The 25,104-nt window shown below is 35.9% G+C and overlaps 1 protein-coding gene across 2 annotated transcripts; it reads right to left on the bottom strand.

The window, feature by feature from the left end:
* Positions 1-5,676: 5,676 nt before the first annotated feature.
* Positions 5,677-24,893, bottom strand: LOC140152469 (carbohydrate sulfotransferase 15-like). Of its 2 annotated transcripts, XM_072174789.1 has the most exons (9): positions 24,787-24,893; positions 18,802-18,873; positions 17,807-18,031; positions 17,086-17,296; positions 16,131-16,220; positions 12,325-12,481; positions 8,565-8,715; positions 6,873-7,020; positions 5,677-6,142 (listed from the first exon to the last, which is right to left on the bottom strand). In XM_072174789.1, the coding sequence occupies exons 2-9, from the start codon at positions 18,859-18,861 to the stop codon at positions 5,937-5,939; spliced, it is 1,248 nt and encodes a 415-aa protein (XP_072030890.1). In that variant the 5' UTR covers positions 18,862-18,873; positions 24,787-24,893; the 3' UTR covers positions 5,677-5,936. The 2 variants fall into 2 exon arrangements, with proteins under 2 accessions (XP_072030890.1, XP_072030891.1); XM_072174790.1 differs by lacking the exon at positions 24,787-24,893 and having other exon boundaries at positions 18,798-18,859.
* Between the last annotated feature and the right edge of the window lie 211 nt (positions 24,894-25,104).

Below are 25,104 nucleotides of genomic sequence, written 5' to 3' on the forward strand. Positions count from 1 at the left end.
GGCTATTTTTGACCTAAATATGGAAAAATAAATATATATTTTATTGACTTAAAAAGTGTGTCATTATGTCAATCTACTTATTTGGAACAAAAATGTTAATGACGATGCATGTCTGTGACCTATAGTTTTTGATCTTTTAATGATCACATGTGGACTAAATATGCATGATTTTGTTAAATTTCAGTGTTTGGAAAGTGGGAACTTCATTTATATTATGGATATATTATATTACTTTCGTTTTAAGCTGTTTGTAGATCCACTGGTAGCTCGGTTTCCATGGCAGCAGCAATTATATCATCAATTTGACTAATTTCAATACAGCAAAATCATTTTAGTCAACATTTTACTGCATTGAAAGTAGATAAAATTGCTGCTACCCCGGTAGTGGGCATACTAGTGGATCTTGAAATAACTTAGAAAAACGTTAAGAGTCCCACGTTACATCGCATGGTAAAAATTGTAAAGAAACTGAACAAAAAGGTGTTGTTTCTCATATTTGTTTTCCGCGCTCGCAGACATTCTCTATTTCATCACTTTGATAAAGTACTTTTGTACGAAACGTCAGTGAATTATTTTATATTAAATACATCGTTGAACAACACCTTTTTGTTCAGTTTCTTTACAATTGAAATAACTTAACATTAAAGTACAATTACATGACCATAATAATTATTAAGTGAAGTTCCCACTTTCCAAAAACTAACAAGTTGGTTAAAATGGCCATAAAGGACCATTTTTGGCGTAATATTGAAAATATTGAACAAAAACATGCTATTTTAGTCCATATGTGAATTTGAAAGGGCCATAGGTCAAAAACTATAGGTCACAGGCATTCACCATCGTGAACTTTTTTGTTCAGAATAACTACAATGCAAGACAAAATAGGTTGGAATGAAAAATAGAATGTGCACCTTGTAATGGCCATATTTTCGTTATTTCTAGAGTGATGAAATGGCACTTTCTTGAGTGTCAAGTCTAAACATTACCCTCACCCCAATACCTCCCCTGCCCCACCAATCAATGTTGGGTACTACTGAGCGCACATGAACGAAATGTCAGGATTCAACATTGATCGGGGGAACGGGAAACTTATTTGTAAAACAGTACTAATTTCATTCCAACCCTTTTGTCCAGGGTTGTCTCTAAGGCTACCCGAAATTACATAATGACACATGTTTTATAGCTATAGTTTTTTATTCTTAGTCCGATTTGCATGAAAATTTACATCAAAATAAAAAAATTAATTGTCTTTTCCTCAATGCCAAAACCAAAATTGTTTTAGTGTCACTAGTGTAAGGGAGCGGTCAATTTATGTACATGCAGCCTTTAATTTGAAGTTCATGCAATTCAACTAAAGTAGCTCATATAACGTCATATATTGCATCATAAGTGTTGTACGTCCAAGAAATGTTAATTTTACCCTTTACATGTAAATGAAATATTATAAATGCATTTCATGAAAGTATAATCTTAGAAACAGAACATGAAAAAATGAAATAAATGTTTTTGAAGTTAAAAAATATACAAAATACATAGAAAATCATTATTTCGTCTTCAGTAGATAGTTAACATGTGTTGTATATTTTACAGATTTATAGCTATATTGTTCTTATTGTAAGTCTGTAGAAAGGAAAATTAAAATCAAATGTTCAGTACAAAAACGAAGCATTTAATTTAGTTTTATTCATAGGCAAAAGCAAATTAAAACAAAACAAATTTATATTTAAAACAAATGCCGGGAATTGAACCCAGGCCCTTCCGTTAACTGTCAGTCGCCTTATCGACTGAGCTATTGAGGTGTTGTAATTCTACGTGTACTCTTGTACTGTAGATTCTTTATAAATGAATAAAATGCGTTTTAAACTAATCCACTTGTTTTATGCAATAATAATTGGCTTATTGAATAGAGAACCACGGTATTCAGACCCGTTCTTCACAAATTAGACTCCAAAACTTGACATAAATAGAAAAATGCACGGTATGCAAGCCTGTAAACAGTATAGAGACGTAGTATTAAAATCTTTATCGTGTCTGCATACCGTAAAACTCATACATTGATATGGTATAAATTATCGCAAACAAATCGAGTAACATTAAATAGCTCCATTGGTAGAGCGCGTACCAGTTAAACGGGTAGATTTAACCGCAAGGGTTCGAATCCCACATGGTCGGTTTTTTTATTTTGATCCAGATATTTTATATTTTCCTTAGCATTTATTTTTACAGAGTAGATTTCAGATTTTTGTTGATCTAAATAATGTTTTACAAGTTTGCAGACTTAAATTTTTGGCATTTAAAGTGGTCAATTGTGTTTCTAAACAGGGCCAAAAATAGGATATTAGGAATTTTAGTGACCAGTCCCTACATATGACAGGTTAGCTATTGTTAATTTTTGTGATAAAGGATAATGATAAGAGCTGCTCAGCCTCCAAATTGCAGGTCCATATCTTATTTACTTTTCATTTTATGGCCAAAAAACCAAAATTAGATGATTTTTTTTCAACTTTTCAAATACAATGCAAGACAAAATAGGTTGGAATGAAAAATAGAATGTGCACCTTGTAATGGCCATATTTTCGTTATTTCTAGAGTGATGAAATGGCACTTTCTTGAGTGTCAAGTCTAAACATTACCCTCACCCCCAATACCTCCCCCTGCCCCACCAATCAATGTTGGGTACTACTGAGCGCACATGAACGAAATGTCAGGATTCAACATTGATCGGGGGGAACGGGGGCTTATTTGTAAAACAGTACTAATTTCATTCCAACCCTTTTGTCCAGGGTTGTAGGTTGACATAATGGCATATTTAAATCAATAAAATATATATTTTTTCCCCATGCAAAAATTACATTTTTAGGTCAAAAAATGGCCAAAATAGTAAAAAAATATGATTTTTGCCATTTTTTTATATTTTAGAGTTGTGCTGTGACATTGTTATTTACCAGTGTTGGAAATGCATGTGACATGTAACATCTACAACAGGAATGAAATTTCTACTCAATTTATTTTTAAAGTTACACAGCAAAGAGTCAAAAGATATGTAGGATTCTTTAGAATTCAATGGAATTTGTATTTATTTATTATCTATCTTCTAAACTTGACATCGCATATAGTAAAAACTATTCTTTTCCTGAATCCCTTGAACATGTTGAACTTGAACAGTTTACGCCCATTTTTACGAAAATCGGAGGAACTTTTAATTTTTCATCCCTGTATAACATGCAAATTGACTTCGGGCCTGTTGAGCCTCATAACTTGGTAACTAAACTCCTCAACAGAAGTTTGGAAAGTTTTTTCAAGCATCTGTATCTCCAATTATTTGTGACATATTCATATCGTGTTGCATATCAATGGATAGCTACAATACTCCCCTTTACAATGACACCCAATTTGAAGCAATAACATTTTTCACGGCTGAGTACACCCTTTGTGAATGTAGTAGGGTCTCAAACAGAATTTGCCAAATTGACCATTATTCTGTGCTCAAACAACGCTAGCCACTAACCTCAATAGCGGGTGGAAAAACCATAAGCATCCACAATAGTCAGGCATCTTCTTCTCATACTGCTCACCGACCTGGTTACTATGGGATGGCATTCCATTCTTCAACAAGGATTCGTCGCAGATCATTCAACGCGGTTGCATATTATGGGCTTCTCTGGCACGCACAGCACGATCAAACTGGTCCCACAATTGGGTTGAGGTCTGGCCCCCGGGTCTGGCCTGATGGCAGGTCATTTTGACTCTACTCCCATATTCTGTAGGTAGTCGTTGACTACCGTGGCTATGTGGGAGCGGTGTCATCTTGGAGGATTGCATTAGGTCCCAGATTGTGAAGATATGGGATTGCAGCTTGCTGCACAGAATAATGGTCAATTTGGCAAATTCCTTTTGAGACCCCACTACATTCACAAGGCGTGTACTTAGCCGTGAAATATGTTATTGTTTCAAATGGGGTGTCATTGTAAAGCGGAGTAGTGTAGCTATCCATTGATATGCAACACGATATGAATATGTCACAAATAACTTGATACAGATGCTTGAAAAAACGTTCCAAACTTTTGTTGCGGAGTTTATATGTCCTACGTGCAAATATGTTACATTTTTCATTTTTGTGATCCTTAGATCCAGATAAATAGTTTGGCATGTTTTTCAGTGAATTTGGAGCATTTTTAATTTTTACCCCCTGTATGATCATGTAGGGAGTTTAGGGGTCTTTTTTAGGGTCACGGGGTTCCAATATAGCTTAGCAGACAAAATGTTTGAATTCAGCATACCCGAATTAAGCAAAATAATTGGTTGTCAGCTTTTCCGCGAACTTGCCGCTTGATCCTTAAATAAGCAGATAATATTTCCAAAATAGAACCAGTCTATACAGTGGCAGAGCACATACCTCATGATCGTGATATTGTGGGTTCGAGCCATGTGTCTGGGGCCCTTGAGCAAGGTGCTTTACCATGTTTACCTCAATTACTCCTCTCTACCCAGGTGTATAAATGGGTACCGACACCCACAACATCGTCACCACATGGAGGGGTATTTTATGTGCATCAGTATCTTGTATCCGATGTCTTCTTCAGGTCTCGAGCTGTTTTCAGGTGGCTTCTTTCATCCGCGAGGTGTTTTATCTTTAGTTCAAGTTGTATCGAGCATAATTGGTGCTTGTTTGTGTTACATAGTTTGGATAATTTATACTACACAACTGATTTATCATTAATCCTCCTTTTATTAATTTTGTGTACATGTATCAGCATGATCAGAGAAGATCATTTCCACTTCTTCCTAGGGTGTCGCTATTATGCTTTGCTAGACATTTTTCTATTGAAAGATAATTATTCAAGAATAATACCCTTTAGGTATTCTATTCTTTATTAGCAACTTCTATGAATATGCGTGAATAGCATATTTGACCTTGATAATTATTGTTGATAAGAAAGCACCATAGATGGTTAAAACTTTTTTTTTCTGTTTATTTGCAACAAGACAAATAATTTGAGATATTTTTCAAATTTTCTGAGCAAATTTCATTCCCGCCCTCCGGTGGTGGCAAATTTAACCATATGACCTCGTTTGGTCTTTTCCCCATAGCTTCATAGATAGTCAGTTATTGCCACAGGATTACGATGTTACCCTCGAACATGTCTAGTGTTACACCGCTCAGAATGTTTAGTTCTGTTTAGTACTAATCAGAATATAACTTTTTGTGGTCCGTAGTTCACGGGTTAGTCGGCACGCTCGCGGCGCAAAAGCATGGACGTTACTATCAAACAAAAACACTGACGTCACCGATGACGTCACCAATCTGGAGGTGAACCGAAGACGTGTATGTAGTTTTCGTTGCTGCTCCGCAAACATCGACATCACATCCCAGTGTTAAGCTAGCTTCAGACTCCGAGTATTGTACGTACAATATTGTATGTACAATATGTACGTTATTTAATCTATTGCCATTCTATTTCCAGTAATGTTTTAGTTCTAACGAATGTTTGATGACGAACAATCGATAATATGTTACATACAATATCTAGCAGAAATAGATTATCGATTTTACGTCATCAAACATTCGTTAGAACTTAAACATTACTGGAAATAGAATGGCAATAGATTAAATAACGTACATATTGTACATACAATATTGTACGTACAATAAAAAGTCTGTATACTGCTTTACTTGACAGGTGCAAAATATATATCATATTCTAGAAAAATATAAAGAAATGATTGAAATGCAACGTACATTTTAAACATGAACAAATGACGTTCTTTTCTAATAGAAACTCTAGATCACATAGCACTGTCCATTCATCAAAATATATTATATTTATTGTTTGTTGTAACCAGAGTTAGTTTCAGGAAAATTTGTGGCTCAACTGTCCCAACAAATGTCCTCCTGATGGATGTTAATCGTCTCGTATTGAGATGTTTTATACTTGCTAGGTATTCCACAAGAATCTTTTATCCTTCAAAAATGTAGCAAGTTGCTTGTTGTAAGGTGCATAAAATTCATCCAGCAATTTCCTTGTTTTGGGAAGGATGTCGCCATGTTTGTTAGATTGTCTTTGAGTTATTTGTTTACTTTTAATTTCATTGAGTGTTTCTTTCTTTTTAATCGGTTGTAGATTGCTTTCAGGTAGAGCTTCTGCAATGGAAACAAAAACAAACAAAGAACTATTAGAAATATCTCCGACCGTAGCGTGAGAACCAATCACCAGAGATGTTGCAAACTACACGTTTCTACACTTGAGGTCACGTAATGTTGTTGAAGATATTCCAAGCAAGGTTTTGCGATTGTATAACTAAATAAATAGGCCCGATTATCATCATATGTCTTTTATTCTATTGTCAAATAAACAAGAAATTACAGATCAGTTTTTAAACAAGATTGCCATCTTTGTTCTTCAAGCTCCATGCCCTCTCTACCCTATCATAATTTCACCAACGCATGCAGGAGATGGCATTTAAACGTAAACATCAGATTATGCGCTGTGATTGGTCAACGCACGGGAAACCCGGCTGGGCCTGTCATATTCATCAGCTTTTAAAGAATGTCGCGCACTCCAAAGTATCCGAACACTTAAAATAAAAGCAATATGTTAAAGACATGAAGCCTAATTTTCTAAATGAATTCTGCGTATTTTGATACCTCATTCGGCCACAATCCGACTTAATATAAGTTTTGCCAATTTGAATAAAAAATAGCATAACTTTTCTCTTGAAACACGCTAATTATATGTTGATCGCTCACGCTATATTGAGGCCGTTAGAATAGCCGGTAGTCGCATCGTGTCAAATGAGGTATCAAAATACGAAGAACAAAATTATCCATCTATTGATTACTTTATATATATATAATATATATTATTCATTACCTATATCAAGGAATTTAAAAACGTCTTGCAAGAGGTTTGTATCTTCGTGATAATGCCAGTCTTCGGTTCTCAAAATGAGAACCTGATCCTTTGGAAACACCCTCAGCCATTCTCGTATATGAGCAATATAAACACTTATGCCAAGTCTCTGCGAAATTGAAATTGAACATTAAATTATTAATTCAGAGTATTGCATAATGGGTATCGCAAGATTGTTGTTGTAAGATTGTGACAGTGATGAGGTGGAAAAATATTTGAATAATCGTAGCCTATTTAATGAGCAAAAATTTAACTCAGTAAATAATGTTCCTTGTATCTGATCCAGAAATTCCACTTACTTGTGTTTGTTTCAGCAAACACTGTTGCCTTTGTCAACATTTGATGAGGAGTGACTGCAGCTACTGGCAATAAACGCTAGAGGGATTTCCAGCGTGGATTTTAGAGTTGCCAGTTGATTTTCCGTTTTGGGATTTTCTTGATCCCTGTTGCAGAAACTCATCGAAAATGTAAGATAATTGATATTGTCCTTCACCTCTGTTCATTATTGTAAGCCCCCGACTTGTGAGTGGTTGTTAACGATTCCTTGCATCCTTATCTAGTGACCACTATGCTGCTGACCTTCTCTGCTTCGCTTTTGTGTTCTTCCAAGTGCGTCCCGAATTTCCTTCCTGTTTCTCCGATGTACGATAAGTTGCAGTTCATGCACGGGATCTTGTACATCGCCTGAGTGGTGTTGAGAGGATCGCGCTTATGTATTTGATGAACCAGTTGTTTTCGAGGGTGTTATGCGGTCTCATTGCTGTGGAAATATTATAGTTCTTCATCAGTCTGGAAACTATTTCAGTGACACCTTTAAGATATGTTAGAACAACCATACCCTTGCTCTTGGTGTTTTCCTCTGTCTTGTTTGTCGCTTTCTTTAGTTTACCACTTTGCATTAGATCTTTCACTTTTTCAAAAGTCCAATTGGGATAACCACATGATTGAAGGGCTTTCTGGACTTTTTTTCTATTTTATCCTCCTCTTCTGTCACTATGGTGTCCTTTCAGTAGTAGAGGGATCGTATCACTTCCAAGTTTTTGATGCAGAGGGTGACGGGACTGGTAATTAAGGTATTGGTCGGTGTGCGTTGGTTTGCCATAGACCAAAAGCTTAACTGTACCGTCCTATTTCTTTACAATCAATGTGTCCAAAAAAGGTAGAGATCCTTGCGTTTCTTGCTCAAACGTAAACTTGATGAGCCAGACTTGTCAACCTGATTGATGTTGTCAGTCAGCTGCTGTACGCTGTGTTTGCTTATAACTTCTAACACACCATCCACGTAACGAAGACAATTCTGTAAAGGCAAAGAGGGCGACCTGTGTGTTCACAGGCCGGAGTGCCAATATCTCTTACGAAGCGGCCAGTATAATGTTGCTGGGGGCTACATCTCCTCCACAGTGAATCTGTTAACTTCCCGGCATTGAATAAAGCTAAGCCGGTACCCATTTGTACACTTGTGTGAGGAGAGGCAATAGGGTTGAAATCCACAACATGTTGACATTGATTATGAGTGGAGGTCTAAGATCACCGTGCCACCGTAACTCTGGGGTTTGTTTAGTGTTAGGGTTCCAACTGCCAATGTTATTATATTTTTTGCAACTTGATCATTACACAAAATGTATATTTAAAGCTTGATTGAATATAACTTACCGGAATATCTCTACTACCGAGTACATTAGCACATGACTTTAATGATCGTGACCGGAGACACTGTTCAAACCATTCAATTTTTTGGACAACTTTTGCATGAAAGTGTGTTGGTGATTTATCTCTTGAAAAAAGAAAATAATCCGATATTGTTCTGCAAAAAAGGAATTCACATGTTAGCATGAAAGTTCATCTGTGTTGGTAGACATTATAATATCACATGTTATTTGCTGTAAATGTCAAGGGATTAAACTAGACACAAATCATTTTAAATTTAGTTGTTATTTGTTTTTTGTTACAGGTTTCTCAACATATAGGCCTACCATGTACTTGATAAAAAATAATAAATAGTTATGTGCAAACTATAAAGTGTAATGGGGCAAAATTACACATTGTGACTACTAAGACATCGTCTGTACCTGATATGACTTGATTGACGGCCATGCCCTAATTCAGGGTACTGACTTCAAGCTACTATATCACTTCAATGATTGTGCCATGGTGTTCGTGCTGAATGTGATAAGCTACGTGAAATTTAGTACGGAAGCGGGAAGATATGTTTGATACATCAACAGCCAATTAAAGCGCAAACAAGAGGAAACGAGAACAAGACCCATGAGAAAGATTGTAGAACACAGTTTTATTCCTCTTCCGCAAGAATGGATGCAATGCGTAATTCGCAATGAAAATACTGCGGATCTTGCTTGGTTTTTATGATATGATTGAAAACATCATTCTTTTTATGCTCTTTATGCTCCTCCAGGAGGAGGCTTTGGGGATCATCAGAAGGCTCAGTTTTCCAAAAGAGGAAAGCTTCTGGGTTAAAGGTCTAATGCATGTGAGACAGTCAATACGGCTCCAACAGAATGCTTGTTGTCAAAGACACACTATGTATTCCTCTTGTTGTTACAATTCTCTGGAAGAAAGCGAAATGTTGAGGTATGGAATGTGGATGACAAATGGTACTTTAATCCAAACGAAATATTACCATGTTCATCACATTGCCAGAATGTACCACAAGCTACGAAATATTACCATGTTCATCACATTGCCAGAATGTACCACAAGCTACGAAATATTACCATGTTCATCACATTGCCAGAATGTACCACAAGCTACGAAATATTACGCTGTTCATCACATTGCCTGAATGCTCCACAAGCTACGAAATATTACCCTGTTCATCACATTGCCAGAATATACCACAAGCTACGAAATATAACCCTGTTCATCACATTGCCAGAATGTATCACAAGCTACGAAATATTACGCTGTTCATCACATTGCCAGAATGCTCCACAAGCTACGAAAAATTACCCTGTTCATCATATTGCCAGCATGTATCACAAGCTACGAAATAATACCCTGTTCATCACATTGCCTGAATGCTCCACAAGCTACGAAAAATTACCATGTTCATCATATTGCCAGCATGTATCACAAGCTACGAAATATTACACTGTTCATCATATTGCCAGCATGTATCACAAGCTACGAAATATAACCCTGTTCATCACATTGCCAGAATGTACCACAAGCTACGAAATATTACCCGTTCATCACATTGCCAGAATGTATCACAAGCTACGAAATATTACCCTGTTCATCATATTGCCAGCATGTATCACAAGCTACGAAATATTACCATGTTCATCACATTGCCAGAATGTATCGCAAGCTACGAAATATTACCATGTTCATCACATTGCCAGAATATACCACAAGCTACGAAATATTACGCTGTTCATTACATTGCCAGAATGTACCACAAGCTACGAAATATTACGCTGTTTATCACACTGCCAGAATGTATCACAAGCTACGAACTATTACCCTGTTCATCATATTGCCAGCATGTACCACAAGCTACGAAACATTGCCCTGTTCATCACATTGTTAGAATGTACCACAAGCTACGAAATATTACGCTGTTCATCACACTGCCAGAATGTACCACAAGCTACGAAATATTACGCTGTTCATCACATTGCCAGAATGTATCACAAGCTACGAACTATTACCCTGTTCATCATATTGCCTGAATATACTACAAGCTACGAAACATTACCCTGTTCATCATATTGCCAGCATGTACCACAAGCTACGAAACATTGCTCTGTTCATCACATTGCCAGAATGTACCACAAGCTACGAAATATTACCCTGTTCATCACATTGCCAGCATGTACCACAAGCTACGAAATATTACGCTGTTCATCACACTGCCAGAATGTACCGCAAGCTACGAATATTACCCTGTTCATTACGTTGCCAGCATGTACCACAAGCTACGAAACATTACCCTGTTCATCACATTGCCAGAATGTACCGCAAGCTACGAATATTACCCTGTTCATTACGTTGCCAGCATGTACCACAAGCTACGAAATATTACGCTGTTCATCACACTGCCAGAATGTACCGCAAGCTACGAATATTACCCTGTTCATTACGTTGCCAGCATGTACCACAAGCTACGAAACATTACCCTGTTCATCACATTGCCAGAATGTACCGCAAGCTACGAAATATTACCCTGTTCATCACATTGCCAGCATGTACCACAAGCTACGAAATATTACGCTGTTCATCACACTGCCAGAATGTACCGCAAGCTACGAAATATTACCCTGTTCATCATATTGCCAGAATGTACCACAAGCTACGAAATATTACGCTGTTCATCACACTGCCAGAATGTACCGCAAGCTACGAATATTACCCTGTTCATTACGTTGCCAGAATGTACCACAAGCTACGAAATATTACGCTGTTCATCACACTGCCAGAATGTACCGCAAGCTACGAATATTACCCTGTTCATTACGTTGCCAGAAAGCCCAGAATGTACCACAAGCTACGAAATATTACGCTGTTCATCACGTTGCCAGAATGTACCACAAGCTACAAAATATTGCGCTGTTCATCACATTGCCAGAAAGCCCAGAATGTACCACAAGCTACGAAATAAAGGGTTCACAAAATATAACTACCCCCTAGTACAAAACATTTCTTGACATACATTTCGTTGATTTGAAAAAATTAAAAACCTGTGAATAAAGGAATCGTTTTCCTACCATCACAATGTTCTTTCTACTAAATATCTTTTTGTTTTGGCAAGAATAATCACATTTCCCACGAAATATTACCCTGTTCATCACATTGCCAGAATGTACAAGCTACGAAATATTACCCTGTTCATCACATTGCCAGAATGTACCGCAAGCTACGAAATATTACCCTGTTCATTACATCGCCAGAATGTACCACAAGCTACGAAATATTACCCTGTTCATCACATTACCAGAATGTACAAGCTACGAAATATTACTATGTTCATCACATTACCAGAATGTACAAGCTACGAAATATTACCCTGTTCATCACATTACCAGAATGTACAAGCTATGAAATATTACCCTGTTCATCACATTGCCAGAATGTACAAGCTACGAAACATTACCCTGTTCATCACATTGCCAGCATGTACAGGCTGCGAAATATATTAACCTGTTCATCACATTGCCAGAATGCAAGCTAACACTGATGGTGCCAGTTTGCGCTTTGATTAACTGTTTGATATACCAATCACACTATCCATACGCTTCACACTCAATTTCACATAGCCTATCGCTTTCACCAATAGGCATGATCAGTGATAGGAACACTGAAAGCTAATTTTTTTGACATTTAAAAGTACTCGAAGTAAACTTTATAAATCTAATGATATTTATTAAAAGCTGGGAGGTCTACTAACACCTACCTATTTGTCGGATCTCTTAAAATGAAGATGACTTTTGCCTTCGGATGTATTGCATGAATAACGTCAGCAAAAACAAATGGAATTTCACCTTCAGTTTGAATACCAGCCTTCTTGACGATATCATAGTTTGCCCAAAGCGTTGATGCTGAACCGTCACCTGAAAAATGATTACTTGAAAGAATTATCCATTTAAATTTATTGTTCACCATGTGAAATTTGTGGAACTGTTTGGGTAGGTTTAGTTTTCGTTTCAAGATGTCAAAATTGAAATCATTTTTGCTGGCAACATTAGCTGTAAAAATATGTTTTTAAATTGCAATATAATTTCATATTAATACATATCTATTAAGTCTCAGCATTATACTACCGTCTGGAAAACCCCCATGCGAAATATGAGGAAAGGGTCATCAAACTTTATATAAGGGTCAAATTAAAAAAAAAATTCATATCTTGTTGACACCCACTCCAATCCCTAAGGATTCAGAAAAAAGTATAATTTGAATCATTTCTAGAGCTATTAGCAAAAAGGACAAATGTCAAATATTTGTATATACAGGGATCAAAACCTAAAAAAATGCTATGATTTAATCAAATCATTATTATACCCAGCAAACGTAAAAATGTTTTAAAACTTATAAACGTGTTATGAATGCGTTTTGGTTTCGTTCAAAACTTTTTAATAACATTTTATTGTCGCGCAATGTAAAGGTCATGAAAACATTTGTAAAACCATTTAAAGTCTGCACAAAAAGTAACTCAGCTGTTATAAATACGCCTGTAGCGTCAGAACTAATAAATGTGTTCACAATATTTTAACATCAAAATAAGGATGATTTATTTACACGCATTTTGATACCGCATTTGTCAAATGTGAGTGGACGCGGCGAATCAGCCGTAAACTCGGCAAATTGTATTCTGAGTTAAAGTGTAAAATGTATGTGAAGGTCGTATTCATAGGTGTATCAATTCGTTGCGACAAATATCTTATAAAACGCTGTTTTAAATCAATCAATAATACTACTGCTGAAGAGGATAATAAGCTTCTACCTATTTCTATAGAATAGTTCTTGTCTTTGTTTGCTTTGGCTAAATCCTGTTCAAGTGGTAGATAACAAAGCATTGTATTTTGTCTAGGTATGTATAATCAACAATGAACAATGAGAGGATATTTCTGAACCTCGTTGACTTGGGGATGATTTGAAATGACCGCCAATTATGACTGTTGGATATTTATTACCAGAAATGTAGAAAAAGAGACACATGTAGAACCGATAAAAAATAGAATTTTGTCGAAGGAACAGAGTTCAACAAATCACAACCCCGCTTTTGGATATCGTTTGAAGTCAAATGATATACCATTTTAAAGCTTATGGTATATAATTTGTAAACACGAAATAAAACAAAATTTACCGGGGCCGACTTTACGGCTGATTCGCCGCGTCCAGTCACAAATGTCGTTCAATATTAACAACAAAGTAGTGCTTTTACAGAAAAATACCCGAATTTAAAAGTTGCAGTTTACAGCGATCAATGGTTATAATGCCAGCACTGTAACACGTAAAGCCCGCCATTATCTTCGCGCTTACTTCAAATCAACACAAATAGCTGCAACTTTTAAATTGGGGGTATTTTTCTTTCAAAACACTGCTGTATTGTCAATAGTGAACAAACAAAATTGGACAAATGGGGTATCAAAATGTGCGTAAATAATATGTCACAGTGGCTGCACAATAATTCTGCTACACTGTGCATGCAAGCATAACAGTGAATTGAAAAGGGCGCGCTTTAAATTAGGCCAATTTTAGAAAACATCCATGTCGATAAAAGAATTTCCTCATATGCTTCATTTATCCAAATTGTTTACATTTTTAATATATGGTGTGTGAAGCCTTTCCGAGGCTAACATCGGGTCCTCAAAAATTAAAAATTGTTTTGTTTAAGTGCTACTGCCTGTTTTTATGGATTTTTGAAGATCGCTCATAAATCAGTAAATATAGGCCTATTGAAGTAAAGGGACCTACCACCATTTAGCTGAAATACTAATCTTTCTTAGCATGTAAATTATTTCCATCGACAACAAATGAAGCACTTCCCTAAAACTAGTTGAAGCAAAACATTAATCAATGATATTTTTAGGGAGTAATTTTTCAAACCACAATAGCTCTAAGCCATTGTGTGTGTCCAAGGCCATACTATTTTTGTATACGCGGTACACGGCCCTGATTTGGTAAAATGATCTTACTTGAAATTAAGATCGCTGTTTTGAGAAAAAGAGCTTTAAAGTTTGAACACTTGACGTTTTTCTTTTTGAATAAAATAAATTATTAAACAGATCTAATGTCTTAGAAAATATAAAAATCTCATTATTTGGTGGCATGGTGGTGATTTTAGGATGTCACCAATGGAAAGAGCGCCTCACATTACCCATGATATGGATTTATCTCAAAATGTCCAAATTTCAAGTTAGATCGTTTTACCAAATCAGGGTCGTACAGTAGAATAGCTGTTCATTTTACCGATTGTCCTCCCATGTTAATCCAGATGACAAAATGTTAATTTAAAGTCTCATTGCAACTGAATTTTTATTTTTACTTTTCGGACTTGGCTTTGAGTAATGGTGACACATACCATGTTTACTGTAAAAATGAAAATTATGTTCCAGACACCGTCAAAATGTCAAACTTTTTATTTTTTTGTATTGTTTTTAAATAATTAACTGCAGTTCATTTATTCAACCTCATAACAGGATCATACTTAAAAAATTTATGATGAATGAACAGACGTTCATTAAATATTGAAAAAAAAACCCAAAATTACTCATGCCTAACTTGCATAATAATATCATAAATACATAATTAGCTGTAATTACCTAATTTGCATAATTAATTACTTTTTGTGAATTTTTTGTTATCAATTGAAAGAACTTTGTATACATATGTGTGCAAAAAAAATCGCACCTTTATATCATGTACGGTATTCTATTGGCATCAATTTTGCATATTAATTAGCTGAACTTTTTTGAGATTAAATTTGTCTGCAGATTGGCCGAAATTGCTAAAATAGTATATTTGGTTAATTTATTATAATTATTCAATAATAGATTTTTAAATTTTGTTTTCTGTAACGAAGTCAGGAAAGATAGGCATTTAACATGTGATATTTAAGTTAACGCTGCTTTTTCAAGCAAGCGTCCAAATAAACCTTCAAAATCTCGAAATGTGCCAATTTTGTCATTACAGCCATTTGTGGCAGGATTTCATTCCATCTACGAACATCTTTAAATTGACACTACATAACAATGCATTGACCGATTTCAATTCTGTTTTTTGATTTTTGATGCTTTAATAAAGCTCAATAATGTAGGAACATTAAATAACGTGTTTTTGTTGCGATTATTTTTGAGGTGATATGCCTATTATTATGTTGAAATATTGTGAAAACAATTATTTGTTCTGAATCTATAGGCGTATTTATAACAACTGAGTTACTTTTTGTGCAGACTTTATATTAAGAAACACTACAGTATTCTAAAAATGATGTCAATTTTACAATATTTTTCGCAAATATTTTTGCAAAATATTTTGTCAAGTCTTTATTCAATTTTGTTAGAATGTTTTGCAGCAAGTTTTCAAAAATATTTTCTGAATTTCATACGTTCTATACCGTCTATATAACACGTCATTAAACGTTTTATACAAAACATTTTGTGTTAGATGGTTAAGATTCAGTTATCTACTTGTGTATTTATTGATCAAAGACGTCTGAATTGACTTTCGTTACGCTGTTTCACACCTATAAACACTTACCAACGACGGATTTTGCTGCCCCATATGGATCTCCGCTTACCCACTTTGCAAACGTATCAAAATGATTGAGGTATTTCTCCGTTCCGCTGTCTGAAAGCAACAAAGAACACGATTATTGGGTCTACAAAAAAGCATACCCGTTATCATTATTTTCATATATTCACGATTTTACCTAGACTATGCCATAGTCGATTTTTGATAAATAAAACATGTTATTAATCATGATGAAAGCATTCAGTTGAACTCGAAATTATACTGATATTTATTACATCAAAATACTAGTATAAAATTGTTATGAAAACGTTTATATAATTATATTACTGACAGTAAATGTAAAGTATACGTAGGCTTATATTAGCACTTCAATACTGAACAATTCTGATTTTAGAATCTACCAGTTTATTAATCGCGAAAGTAAAAATCCCACTTGGGAAGCTAACAAACAGAGGGAGTACGGTGACTGAAAAGTTGATCAGTTGTGAAAATCTATCAATTGTGCACAAATTAATTAACTCGGAGTTTTAAGCTTAAATGCAATATCCAGAGTATGCACAGTATACCAAAATGTAAATGCAAATTTACACGCCCCCATTTGTACCTGATTTTAGACACAATCGAAGGACTTGTAACGACAAATGCCTTGAATGGTTAAGATTTATATTGCGCTTATAATGCGTTAAAAGGGTGATCAGCTGGAGGTAGACTTGGTAACCATGGTAACTGATTGAAAAAAATCTCTTAAATATTACCCAATCTAGTCTATGAACGAGCCCGTAAACAGCGCCCTCACTGTTTTTGACATGCTCTCAAAATTGCACTTGATTCTGCCCACTTTATTTTAAGTATAAAGATTCTTTTTATGGGCAGATATTATGGTGGGCACGGTATTTAATACGAAGGGCGTCACACAGCAAACGATTTACAATATTTTTGTTGATTTTCAGCTGCAACTCACATGTTTTAGGAATATTCTTCAAGAAATGAGGTTCTTTCACGATGTTTTTAAATACTCTAGGATGTCGAAGTAAATTGAACCACAGATCTGTTGTCCCACACTTAGGGGCACCGCCCAGGTAGAAGTAAGGTAAACATCGTGTTCTGTTGCCTTCCAAGAAACATGGATTCTTGTATTCGGGTAAGAAATCACGCTTCAATCTACCAATAACCTTAGAATATAAACAAAATTGATAGGGTTAATCATCAAGGCGCGGAATAATTACGCCTTGGCAACGATCATACCTCACCGTTACTGCAACAACTTCACAAGCTTACAGTTAATGAGCGTATAGAAAATTTTCTTATGATTGTAAAGCTTTTGTATTAAGGAAGCCGCTAAGTTGAGCAATCGTTTCTAAAATCGTACTCATTTTGAAAGAACAAATTTTCTTCAACATGTTCAATATGATACTGATAACAATGTTCGTGTTTGTAATAATGACCTGCGTATCTTGTGGTGGAGACAAAGTGTTTTGGGCAATGTTTATGTTATCATGGTTGGGCCTATATACAAAAAACTCTTCGAAACACTTCGCTCTTCTTCCAACATAGGCCTATAAACTAGACCCGTAACTAGAGGGGGAGCGGACGCAAGTGTGTAGTCTTCCTGCATGTACAATCTTGCCCGTGTTTATTTAGTACAAGTTCCAATTATCAGTCTTGAACGTTTTAAAACTTACTTCGGGGAAATATTGCTGCATCCGAATCCATATTTGGCTGTCAGCAGCATACATGGGCTTCTCTGTTAACAGTGAAACCTCCATTGTGAGATCATCTTCCTCCTCAGATTTTATGAGTCTGGGAATCGCAAGTTCTCGCAGGAAAAGATTGTTGGTATAAGAATAGAGTCCAAGTAGCAAACAAGTGGCAACGAAAAATCCCAAGCAAAACTGCCGATTTAATTCCTACAGAAAACAATTAAAATAAGGGACCGATCGTTATTTACGGCAGGGGGGGGAATGGGTGTTTTGGCAAAAATATTGACAAAAAATTTCGCGTTCCCCCCTCGCGTCCGCTCAAAATTTTCGCATTCCCCTTGTTTTCCCAATTTTCTCCATTTAAAATTTAACAATCCCCCTCCTGGTTCAACTAAAATTTCAGGTTCCCCCTCAAGACCACAAAAAATTTTGTGTTCCCCTAAATTTACCCATTCCCCCCCTGGCATAAATAACGATCGCTCCCTAAGCAAAAGGTAAATTAACGAAATCGGTTAAAGTATCGTAACACATACCCCTAATCCCCAACGCCACACACACCCCCCTACCCCCCCCCACCACACACACACCCCTCCCCCACACACCAACGTTAATATCTTTATTCAAAAGCCCCGGCTTCAGCAATGTTGCTCCTTACTTCTGCAATGCTCCGATAACGCGGTATCTTATGAACGTTAACGCATTTTTTTAGTAATGTACTCATAAATAATTATTGTAAATATTGTAAAACATAGAGCGGATCGTGGTTTGGATTCCAGAGGTAGGCTGTTTGTACGAGACACATAATGCACTTGTATGAGATGTTGATGCATCTAATGCATTCCCCCTGCGGGGCTCGTGTGTTAGACGCACCAACATCTCAGTACGCGTCGATTATTTTGTACAATTACACTCCCAACAGTGATACGAAATTTTAAATATAAACTATAAATAAAGGCTGGTTATACTGACTTACTCACCATCATTCCCCACGGTATCAATGGATCTGCTCCAAATCTGCAAAGTAGGCATATATTCATATATGCCGATATCTGTATATAATTTGAAGTAAAATAAAATAGTTCCATAACATTCTAAGACTTTTAGCCGCCATCTTGGATTTAAAAAATGAGGTAGCCCGTGGGCTTGCCTATACAGCTATCGGCTGAGCTTTAAAATTTCATTTTTAGCTGTAATAATTTCTCTACTTTCTTTTATTTGAAAGAAAATTCTACGGTGTCAGACATTTAAAACATATGTATTTCATTGAATGCGAAACACTCATTCATTTTGGACAACATTAAGTACACTTTTCTGAACAAAATCAAAAAGAATGCAAAAGGTGATGCAAAGATGATTTTTAATTAAGAAAGCATTATCCATGCAAAATGAGCCCCCCCCCCCCATCAGGTTAGGTTATATGGTTAGGGTTACCATAAGGGGTAAGATAGATTAGGAATAGAGTTAGGATTTAAGCCGGGAACTAAGATCTGATTTTGGGGCAAAATGGGGGCTCATGCACTGAAATTACAACATTTTTGTGGGGGTCTGTGAACTAAAGTTGGGCCAAATTACTAGCTTTGGAGCTAAAAATATTCAAATTTAAATATGGGAGGTAGACTGGAGTCTGCAAATTGAGTGCATTTCTATAGATAGTATAACAAAGGATTTAATGTATTCTATTCATGTACTCTACTTGAACATGTTGAATAGAATAAATTATGGTTTGTTATGAAACACACATCTGAGTTACTAGGATACAAGAAGAGGGGTACTGATGAAAATCCCCCGGAAAATCCAGGGTATTATAACCCCTTAATATACCCATGGATGGATGGCTTTGCATGCCACAATAGAAATATCGATTATTTCTGCTGGTTGTATAGGCCGTATGCAGACTTTTTATTAGACGTAAAATATTTGATGCAACTTGCCTATTTCATCTTTTCTACCAGATATTATACGTAACATTTTATCGATTTTACGTCATCAAACATTCATTAAAACTTAAACATTACTGTAAATAGAATGGGACTAGATTAAGATATGTTACATCAAATACAGGGTGAGTCAAAAAAAGTGCAATAGAGAATTCAATCAATTTTTATATAAGAACCGAGTTGAACCTTTTTGGTTTTAAAACATTTTATACATAGTATGTCCATCAGTGACCTTGTGTGAAAAAATAAAGGTATTAGCATTTACCGTTTTGTTTTTATGACACATTTTATAGCGGTACCCAATTTTAATGTTTGTCCAAGAGACATCTAAAATTTGAATGTCAGCCCACTCTGTGTAAGGTAGATTTGGAACAACTGCCATTTTCTTAACCTCACTGGCATTGAAATAAAATAGAGCACCCAAAGTGTTATTGCACTTGGTCTTATTTAAGGAGAAGAAACATTATTTGTTGTTATTTTCATTTTACCTTTACTTTAAAGATGTTTATTCTCTATCAAAAACATACACATTTGTAGGCGGGTTTTTCAAATGTCAAAATGAAATGCGCACAAGTTGAAGTGGCGTGAATTACAAAATATCCAGGAAGTTGGACATATTGTGATTTTAAAAAAACTGGAGTTAGAGTCGAGTGAGGTATGAAGGACTCAAAGAAATGTTAGAAGGTTTGTTTGAACAGAAAAAAGAAATTAAAATAACACAAAAACCAACCTTATTAAAGTTAAAGTCAGTTTCAGATCTGGTGCCTTTACCGTGCAATGTGTGCTGTCATTCAAAATACATGGTACCTCGTGGACAAATAACGAAATTGGGTATCGCAGCAAAAGGACTCATAAAAATTAAACGGTATTCGCGATTCACTTCATATTTTTATAGAAGGTGGCCATTGAGTGTGGCATTTATAGAATATTTCAATATCGGGAAAGTTCGACTTGGTTCTTACATAAATATCGACTATTTGCTCTATTGCAGTTTTTTTGACTCACCCTGTATTATACGTCTATTACTCGGAGTCTGCATACGGCCTAAAAGCCTGATTATGTGGGTTTTTCATAAATCGCAGTTTAACTTATAATCATGATCATGAAACTAAATTAATTAAGTAGAACTACTTCCAACTGATATCATTAAATACGACAATAGTATCAATCATCAACGTTAACTAATCGTTCAAGTCAAGTAATTTAGAATATTATGATAATAATTAATCATAAACATTTGAATTTCTGAATCAAAACAATAAACTTGAATATAAAATTGCTATTAATTAATCATGACGATGCTAAATCCAACTATTATAAGCTAAAAGAAACCTTTAAAGAATTTGTCAACTTATCTTTGCAATATAACTAGTATACAAATATTGAATGTTAATGAGTGCCGGTAAGAATATTATCAAAAGGTGAAATATGGACTACCTAGCATGCTAGTATTCCATTCAACGAGGCTTTACCGAGTTGAATTAGAAAAGATGAGAAGTTTCTTCTCATCTTCTCTGGTTGAATGGAACTAAATTCCACTTTTTACAATCGTAACAATAAAACTACTTTGCGGTTTTATTTGCAAAAGCATGGCCCAGTGAGTTTCAATAGAAAGTGAAGGGTGAAGGTCTCATCATTATGCATAGTTGGGGATAAGGGTCGGTTCATAGTGCATATTCGAAGGCGAATATTCGGCTTCGAATACTTTTTGTGACGTCAAAATATATACGGCAACGAATAAAATATGAGTTGGATCGGATTAAATATCGCTCAACTGATAGCGAGATACTATTGATTTATATGAAAGGCTCGAGGTCACCTGAATATCGTTCGACGAACGATGATTTCAAAAATCCCCAATGATTTTGACATGCTCTCAAGACTGCAAACCCGATTCTGCCATTTTTTAATTCGCGGACCTATTTTCTGAATAATTATAAAAATGCGACTTTTTTTGGTAAAAATGCGACGAATTTATGTATAGGCTTTCCACTTTTATTTAAGCTATAATTCGCCACTCTTTCTGATTAATAAGTCTAAAGACCAGCCCAAAATGCCTCAAATAGTTTCTGTATTTTACCGGAACTCATTAGGGTTACACAAATGGCGCATTGATTTAGTGGTGTGCCCCTTATTAGTGCGGTACAAGCTTTTTATATGATATGAAAGTAAGGGACTATTAAGACGTCCAGGAAAAGGAAAATGCCTGGCAGTAGCATTCCAATGCTGTAGTGATGGTATAAAGTAATGTTTTATGCAAAATTATGATATTTAGGCTTACAAACATAACCTAAATGTACAAGTGAATGTTTCCATATTAACGTAGCTCTATTTAAATCGACTGATGTAGGAAAAAGTCTAACTCCAAATTCAGATTTATGCCTCCACCCCGGTTCAGAGGATGATTTAAGCACTTCCCACCACGCCACTGTGTTGACTTGCGGTTAGCACAGCTGTGTGAGTGAACATGACACCACTGCTCGCACATTGCATTGAAGGGCATGGTTAAATTTGAATTTGGACTGATATATTTACAATAAAAACGCATTCAAAATGCTAGCCGATTTCACATTTTATGTTACCTACAGAAGGTGTGAATTATCCTTTATGCATACATCACTTTTGTTCTGAAATCGACCAAGTAATAATGACACACGCACAATATTCTTAAACAACATCTTTTGCACAGAATTCAATTTGAAAAGTAAAGTGGCAGTTGAAACTCTAGAGATAACACGTTTGCAGTGCATGATGGGGCTTCCTTAAATCATCCTCTGACCCCGGTTTTACATAAATAATGTTTGGCCCCAGTTCTAGGTATATGCATCTGCCCCTGACAGAGGATGTGTGAGGGTCTGGGGTGGTAAATCATTGGTTATTGATATAAAAATGCGTTTGCCACGGAGGTTCACCCATTTTTGTCATCTTTTCCGCACTAGCGGAATTCTTGACGTTTTTGGGCACCTATAAACGATGTTATTTTGGGCGGAATAAAGATGCAATGCGTTCAGTCAAATTCATAATTATAATTAATAATTAAGAGGGCAAAATAAGTAACATGTAGGAATGGATATATAGCGCTTTGCAATGAATATCTTCATAAACTATGCAGAACAACCAAAACCACGAGCGTTGGTACCCTATCATTGCGTGTTCTTTAAAAAAATCTTGTTTATTTCTATAATTTGTGAATCGGGCATTAAAACACACTTAGGCCCTAGCAATGTAAGCCTACACAAGTTCGGAACGAGACTTTTTATCTTTTGACGCGTATTTCGGTCGAATGCCAAAATTGATTGCTCAATGAATCATGAAATGAGAGCAATACTACTTTGATGATACCGATCTCAAGTGGATATCAGCCAATGAAAAAGTATTTACTGGAAATATATTTGTGGGAGTTGAATTTTGTTGAACTCGACAGATATATATTTGGTGGGTCACCGTTGGTGGTCTCATATCTAACACTTGTGAGGGCTGTCATATTTGTCGTCGCTTCAATCATATCTTATTATATTTTTATTTATTTATTTATTTATTTATTTATTTATTTATTTATTTATTTATTTGTTTATTTATTTATTTATTTATTGACTTGTTTATTGACTTATTTATTTATTTTTTATTTATTTATTTATCTATTGCCGGCCTCATTCATTTCTTGATTTGCTTTGCAGTTGAAACCTACAAGAAGGTATGTGTCAACCTCCGCGCCGGTTACAGGCAGGTCGTAAATGCCCTGAAAAGCAAATCTTTTTGACTCTCAGGGGCGTAACCAGACCTGACCTTCCGGGGGGCAAGATTGAAAAATGTCCAAATTTCTGATCAAAAGTTTTAGTATTTATGTTCGAGAGAAAGCTCGCTTGCCACGAAGCGTTAAACGGGTGGAGTCGGTGGGGTCCAGGGGCAAAGCCCAGGCGGGGTCAAGGGGGCTGAGCGCCATGAAACCCCTGGTTTTTGGCATATTAGAAAATATCAGTGTTTCAGAGTTCAAATTTCACAATGAAAGTAGTAGGCCTGTAGATCTTCTTCTCTCTTTCTTTCCCTTTTCTCTTCTCCCTTGAGTCCCTTCCCCTTTTCTCTTCTCCCTTCCCCCTTTTCTTTCCTCTTTTTTCTTTTCTTCTTTCCCCTTTCTCTTCCCTCTTTCTTTCCCTTTTTTTCTCTTCTCCCTTCCCCTTTTTCTCTTCTTTCCCCTTTCTCTTTCCCTCTTTTTTCTTCCCTCTTTTTCTCTTTTCCCCTTCCCAATTTTTGACTCTTCTTCCAGGTTTTTTGTGTCCGGGGGGCAGCTTGCACCCCCGGCCCCCACTGGTTACGCCACTGCTCCTATTTAGACCCATTTATACAGACAATTAATCATGACAATAGTTAAATGGAGTTTACCTATTATGATTTTATTAACGTCGTTAAAGAAATTCTCTAAATTTTGCTTAACTTGCTCAACGGGCAATACTTGTTAACAGTCGGGCAACGCTGTGAATTGTAGAAATATATCTTTCTCCGGTTCATAGTTTTATATTCGAAGCCGCATATATTTTGACGCCCAAAACGTATTCGAAGCCGAATATTCGCCTTCGAATATTCACTTTGAACCAGCCTTAACTCGCTCGAAATATTCTCTTTCCGTTTATGCATGGTTTATGCATCAAAATCGATATCATGTAGAACTGATTTTCATACTAGTCTCAGTTTTCATGGACCTCCGTTGCAATATTCTGTTGATCATGTTGATGTTCATATTAATAGTTAGGATGATAGTTATTTTGATGAGTCAACTGCCGAGGTCAACTGTATTTTTACAGCAAAGGTTGCCTATTTTGAACATTCTAAAACTAAGTTGAATTTTGAAATGCAATGTTTTGGATGCGATCGCGATCGGCTGTTTTATTTCCGAACTTCCATCTAAAAGGAACATAATAATATCTTTATTCTGATAACATACCTCAAAAAATACCTTACCTAAAATATAAAATCACTGTTTAACCCGCTGTTTAAATATAAATAAAATAATTTAACAAATGTACATACCTGTGTGACAGTGGAATAACAGCAAGACTTAGTTGATTGAACTCTTCGTCATCACTGATCATCAGTGCGTACAACAAGGAGGATGAGAGTACACAGATCAAATCCTTGAGTGGTCACTGGCTCATTTGCGTGGCAGTCGGACTCATCTATTATAGTTTATTTGTGTATGGAGAGCAATGGCGACCCTTCATTGTATTGTATTTGTTCGTTTTTGTATGGAGAGAAATTCTTGGGGCCCGTGGGACTTAGGCTAGGTCCTCTGGTAGAGTCAGACCATCGACGCTGTATGAAATGCCTATTCTTAAATCTGTATTCATT

The sequence above is a fragment of the Amphiura filiformis genome, chromosome 5 (assembly GCF_039555335.1).
Source record: "Amphiura filiformis chromosome 5, Afil_fr2py, whole genome shotgun sequence".
NCBI classification, from domain to species: domain Eukaryota; kingdom Metazoa; phylum Echinodermata; class Ophiuroidea; order Amphilepidida; family Amphiuridae; genus Amphiura; species Amphiura filiformis.

Excerpts from the sequence above, each read along its gene's own strand:
- LOC140152469 (XM_072174789.1), bottom strand. The coding sequence starts at position 18,861 with ATGAATATATGCCTACTTTGCAGATTTGGAGCAGATCCATTGATACCG. Across the intron at positions 18,032-18,801 it reads TGATACCGTGGGGAATGATG|GAATTAAATCGGCAGTTTTG; the intron begins GTGAGTAAGTCA and ends TGTTTTCTGTAG. Across the intron at positions 12,482-16,130 it reads GGCAGCAAAATCCGTCGTTG|GTGACGGTTCAGCATCAACG; the intron begins GTAAGTGTTTAT and ends ATCATTTTTCAG.